This window comes from Oncorhynchus keta, chromosome 22 (genome assembly GCF_023373465.1).
Source record: "Oncorhynchus keta strain PuntledgeMale-10-30-2019 chromosome 22, Oket_V2, whole genome shotgun sequence".
Lineage (NCBI taxonomy): Eukaryota > Metazoa > Chordata > Actinopteri > Salmoniformes > Salmonidae > Oncorhynchus > Oncorhynchus keta.
The window spans coordinates 36,334,488-36,340,487 of record NC_068442.1 but is presented as its reverse complement, the minus strand read 5'-3'; the positions used below and the strand labels follow the sequence as shown (position 1 = coordinate 36,340,487).

Below are 6,000 nucleotides of genomic sequence, written 5' to 3'. Positions count from 1 at the left end.
GATTTGTCAATCAATACGATGTGCCAAGGGCCAACTTTGATTGGTAGAGGTGGGGGGGACATAATGCCTACCCGACCGCTACGAGGCGCCCGCATGGTCCTAAAGCACATCTTTGCCTGGTTTTGTATCACATTCCAATGATAAAACTGGACAAAAATGCAATTTCAGAATGTCCCCAGTGAAAGTTGCGCCCCTGCCCTGTGGGCTACTGCAATAAATACAAGAGCTATCTGAATAGCATGCGCAAAACTTTCATAAAATATACAGACAATATAGCAATAACGTGTCCTTTAAGTTTGGTTTTAACGTAAACATACTAAATTGCCTGTGATAAATGACAGGGTGTGTTCACTGACCAAAATTTAAAGACAAAAGATCTTATTCAATATGATTGCAAAGGTCCACAGATCACTTCCATGTGATAATTCGTCAAAAACTATAGAACTATAACAACCTTTTGTGGGGGTAATGATGGAATTCTATCCTATTGGCAAGGTTAGTTTGTGTTACATATTTCCATCGATTGAGGATTATTAGTTGACTAATTGCTTTAGTCTAACTGATCATTTGCTTAATTAGACTCGTCTTCATTACACAGCTATAAAGGAAAGTAGCTGGGAAATAGGTCATGTTAGAGGTCTGGCTAAATACTTGCCCACTTTATAACAGAGTCTTATGGAATGTGGGTTTGTCCTGTGGTCCGTTAGTAACCCCCCTCTCTGCGTGTCTTAAAAAAGCACCTCCTCTCTTCCAATCAGTGCAATTCCCTAACTTTTCTCTTTTTCTCAAAGGCTATAGTTCAATATCCCATTTCGAGGCACATATCGCGGCTCTTCGACTTCAAGGCACTGCAACAATTATAAGGTATTGTGCTATTATTGATTTATGACACTGGTTATCAATTATTCACTATTGTCATAGGACTTTTTTTTTTACCCGAGTTGAGAATGTTATGCTTGTGTTATATAAGAAAAGTAATGCGCATTGACCTGCCTTTTCAGTTGTGAATGGTTGAAAGAAATTGTCAAAACTGTTTCGGTGAGGATTATTTTAGGCAAAGCTGCAACATCTGTTTTGCCGGCATTTTTTCCGTGGTTGATAAGTATTCAGTAGCCTGCCTACGAGCCGAGGTATGTTTTGGGAGTATAATTGGTATGCTGTGGGGTTGGTTATATTACCAAGGTGGTGAGTTTGTTACTTTGCAACTTTGCTTCAAGAGACGATACCTTTGTGGTCCACTTCGATATCATGTTTCAATTTTTGTTCAATAAAAAAAGTTGCTGACAAAATGTCTGCATGATAGTGCCCAAATGTTGTGCCCCTCAGATATTTAGAAGTTCATTAATTTCACTGTTCATTGTAGTTTTATCTTGTCCTTTAATTAATTAAACGTTTTTCAGAAGTAAGACAAAGGCAAGAACAGTTGATTAGCTGATTTAAGTTTTGAATCTGTCTTTTTTGCAGTGTAAATAACTTACTGGTCATTTGACATTTGAGTCAACAAAAAGGCTATATATACTGCAGTATGTACTGTAATTGATCAGGCATTTCTTTGTTCGGTCTCGCGGATTGATCCGGTGAACTCCTCCGCATTGCCTACTGTAAATGAAGCCACCAAACGTTTTACCACTGAGGTTGTCGTAACCTATCACATTTGTGAAAGAGGGGAAAACACTTTATATGTATGATTTCAAATATTAGAACAAATTATGAATAATATTGCATATTCACATGCCTACGGTCATTTTTGTAATCACTTCCTGCTTTGACATTTCAACATATTATATGTAAAGCAATTTAAAGTGTTTGTGTCGAGAGAGTGAAAGACAGATCGAAAGAAAGAGAGCGGGGTGGAGTGAGGGAATGCGGAGGAGTATCGTTACCGGTCATTTATCACTCATCTTTCATTACATTTTATTGAAGTCAGTGATGAAGGCTATTTTTCTATCCCATGTTTTGCGTAATAACCAACTATTGAGGAGAAAATGGCCAATCTTTCCTTCCTTCTCTGTAACCCCCTGATGTGGGTTAAACGGTGGTTATATATCACTGGGGGCCAATCATTTAGTCTTTAAGCTGACTTTTAATGAGAAATAATAAAAACCAATGGCTGTCCAATTAGACTTGATCGTTTTTTAAGGTAATATGCTTTAATGCAGCCAGGACCAACCTGTAAAAGTGGACTTGCAGGTAAGTAATTAGAAATGAATTAGACTTTGAAATCCAGATACCGGTGAAATTATATGTTAAACACTGGGTTTAGTTCTCCCCCTGAAAGAATAACTGAAGATTTTCCCAATTAAGGGAGAGAGAAAGAGGGTTGGGGTAGTTTGTAGGGGGGTTTCTAAATAAAATGGTTGATTTTTTAGCAATGACATCAGCATTTAAAAATACATTTCACTGTCATTTGGCACAGCAATCCATTACTTTTTCTGCAGACTTGAAACAGCACACATTCCACCCTAAGTACCAATAACTTTTGACCAATACTCTTGTGTTAAGATGGTGAACTTGCACATGTCTGCTGGAAGCCAAAAGCCCTGATGTATGTTCCTGTCTGCCCCCCACCAGCCCCCAACCCTGAAGTGCACACAGGGACTGGGACAGGTCCACACAGACGTGTGTGTGTGTGTGTGTAGCTCACCTCAGGTGACATCAACAAAGAGTAAGAGGAAGTGACATCATCCAGTGGTCTTCAGCAGCAGAGCTACGCAGAGCCACACAAAGTAGCCAATGGGAGCAGGGAAGCTGGCCCGGGTGCTGTTGGGATGGGCGGCCGTGTGCTTGGCCTCGGTCCACACTGCGTACGGCCAGGCGGGAGACGGAGGGTACCAAGCCAGCCGCTTCACAGGAAAGGTGGACGAGAGGGAGGTGCAGAGGGTTCGCAGAAGAGGACAGGAGACACTCAGAGGGTAAGGAGTTTGGCTGTTTGCTGAGTATTAAAGCCAGGACAGCAACCATAGGGCGGCGCACAATTGGCCCAGCGTCGTCCGGGTTAGGGCAGGGTTTGGCCGGGGTAGGCCGTTATTGTAAATAATAATTTGTTCTTAACTGACTTGCCTAGTTAAATAAAGGTCAAATAAAAAAATATATAAAAAAATGTCTTGATTTTGATTGATTTTGAAGAAAGGATGTGCGCTTGTGGGGGTTGTCTGTCTTTGAGTTTATCCATAATGATCCACTGAAACATGGTTATATGATTAGGAAATAGATTAGGCTTAGAATGTGGACAGTTGGACAATTTGGATGGCTTTCCCACCTGAGCTGTCTTGGCAACTTCCTCTTCCACTGCTGTGCTTCCTGGGCTAAAGCCAACATAGTCTTAGTACAACCAAATAATGCTGAATACATCATTGTTCTCCCAAAGACAGCACATGTTCGAAGCTAAAAGGTTGCTTGCAAAACTGAGAGATCCTTGAGTATTTACAGAAAATTGGCATTTTCATGGGAGAGTCTAGGTCAAGGGGTAGGACCAATAATGAAACTTTGTTGAGTGAATGCAATGAGCCAAATCTAAGCAAGCAGGCATTCTGTTAAGTGTATTAGCTAGAGAACACATAGCTGAAGACTGCAGGGGAAAGTTTATTGGCAACAATGTTTTGAGCGGAGGTAATCACTCAGAGTAGGGGTAAAAGGGCAGTAAATTGGGAATTTGCTAAGGCGGGGCTGTTCATGTTTTCCATTGGGGTGGATCATAGAAACCACAGAACCCCCCTCCTCTCCTCCCTCCTTCATCATCACCCCCACCGTCTCCCCAGAACCCCCCTCCTCTCCTCCCTCCTTCATCATCACCCCCACCGTCTCCCCGTAACCCCCCTCCTCTCCTCCCTCCTTCATCATCACCCCCACCGTCTCCCCGTAACCCCAGGGACTGGGTGGGATGTGTGTCAATGGAGCAAGGCAAAGCTTTTACTGTATATTTCCCCCTTTCGGAAAAACAAAGGATGTTTTGTTGGGACTAGTCTTGAATGACATTATCAGTTATTCCAATCAGTCTCTCATCTGTCCCAGTTTATGGCTCCCCTGCGCCCCAACGCAGGAAATGAGGTATTGTGATCGCTCTGGGGGCATGACAAGGGACATTTGTTTCACTGCCGCAGGTGACAAAGCAACAGAACGCATGGCAACAGAGAAAAAGAGAGAGGAGGAGTGAGAGAGAGAAAGCTAGGCCTTCTTGGAATTAAATAGTATTCAGTTACAGTGCAGACATGGGGTGACAGGTAGCCGAGTGGTTAGCGTTGGGCCAGTAACTGAAAGGTTGCTGGTTTGAATACCCGAGTCATCAAGGTAAAATAAATGTGTTGAGCAAGGCTCTTAACCCTAATTTGCTTTAGGGTTGAGGTACTATTATGGCTGACCCTGTAAAAAACAATACATTTCACTGCACCTATCCGGTGGATGTAAAATACCTTCCCTTTTCAAATTTGAGTGGCGGTAAGGCACACATAGGACTGAGTTGCTGTTTTCTTGTCAGTCAGTGTGATTAATTCAGCAGCCATTGGACAACTCTGCCTGACATAAATTGAGTCTCATTGGAGCCATTTCGTCTGAGAGCTAGCTAGACACAAGGCCACTTCAGGCTTGACCTGTGTCACATTCGCTCAATGGTTGACTCAGAACACACGTAGTGGGCTGTTCTGGTCTAGCAATCTTATTCTTTGATCTGCTCAGTGAAGCAGAACCGTGTTGCATAAAATAATAATGTAGCGAATGCAACAATTCAGAAACTGAATGGCCGGGGGATGCCAGCAGGCTTTTCATGGCAAGTAACAAAGCCTGTGGATTCTTTCCATATCTTTTAAGTTCTACAACACTATTCTTTATAGGATGACAATATTAGCACCCAACATATACAGATTATCCAAGTTGAAAGCCCCCCTCACAACACAATGACATTGACATGACATGAAATTGGAAAGTCTTTCACGAAACATTGTGTACAGCATCAGAGTCACAGATTCCCTCTGTGAGGGAGATATTATTTTAATAGTGGTACAGCATCAGAGTCACAGATTCCCTCTGCGAGGGAGAGATTATTTTAATAGTGGTACAGCATCAGAGTCACAGATTCCCTCTGTGAGGGAGATATTATTTTAATAGTGGTACAGCATCAGAGTCACAGATTCCCTCTGCGAGGGAGAGATTATTTTAATAGTGCTACAGCATCACAGTCACAGATTCCCTCTGCGAGGGAGAGATTATTTTAATAGTGGTACAGCATCAGAGTCACAGATTCCCTCTGTGAGGGAGAGATTATTTTAATAGTGGTACAGCATCAGAGTCACAGATTCCCTCTGCAAGGGAGAGATTATTTTAATAGTGGTACAGCACCAGAGTCACAGATTCCCTCTGCGAGGGAGAGATTATTTTAATAGTGGTACAGCACCAGAGTCACAGATTCCCTCTGTGAGGGAGATATTATTTTAATAGTGGTACAGCATCAGAGTCACAGATTCCCTCTGCGAGGGAGAGATTATTTTAATAGTGGTACAGCATCACAGTCACAGATTCCCTCTGCGAGGGAGAGATTATTTTAATAGTGGTACAGCATCACAGTCACAGATTCCCTCTGCGAGGGAGAGATTATTTTAATAGGGGTACAGCATCACAGTCACAGATTCCCTCTGCGAGGGAGAGATTATTTTAATTGTGGTCATTACACTGGTCTTTGTTGTGTGAACAGTGTTTATCTAATGGCTGAATACTCCACAGCCCAGGGTTTCAGACTTTACTGTTGTCTTAACAGCCCCCCAACCACCCACTTTATTTCCCAGCAGTACCTCCTGCTCTGCCTCTGAACTGTCTGGCTCTGAACTTCTGGCCCTCTGGAATCCTCCATGTGAAGAGCCACAGACACTCTGTCTCATAACTGTTGAGTTTGCACCTTCAAGCCAGGAGCATGTGGCCCCCAGAAGGCCTCTAGCCTATATATTGGTCTGTAAGATCAAAGGACTGAGAAAAAGCCAGAAGATATGCTAGCTGACTACATATGTTGTTGAC

The 6,000-nt window shown here is 42.6% G+C and overlaps 1 protein-coding gene across 3 annotated transcripts in view; it reads left to right on the top strand.

Annotated features, from left to right (window-relative positions):
* The first annotated feature begins 722 nt into the window (after nt 1-722).
* Nucleotides 723-6,000, top strand: part of fbn2b (fibrillin 2b) — a 143,132-nt gene continuing 137,854 nt past the window's right edge. For 2 of the 3 annotated variants that reach the window (XM_052475118.1, XM_052475116.1), the window contains exons 1-2: nt 723-864; nt 2,572-2,912. In XM_052475118.1, coding sequence (XP_052331078.1) covers nt 2,734-2,912 — 179 coding nt within the window. In that variant the 5' untranslated portion in view covers nt 723-864; nt 2,572-2,733. Of the gene's footprint in view, nt 865-959; nt 1,131-2,571; nt 2,913-6,000 lie in introns of those variants that run through there. The other variant, XM_052475117.1, reaches the window with a different exon arrangement.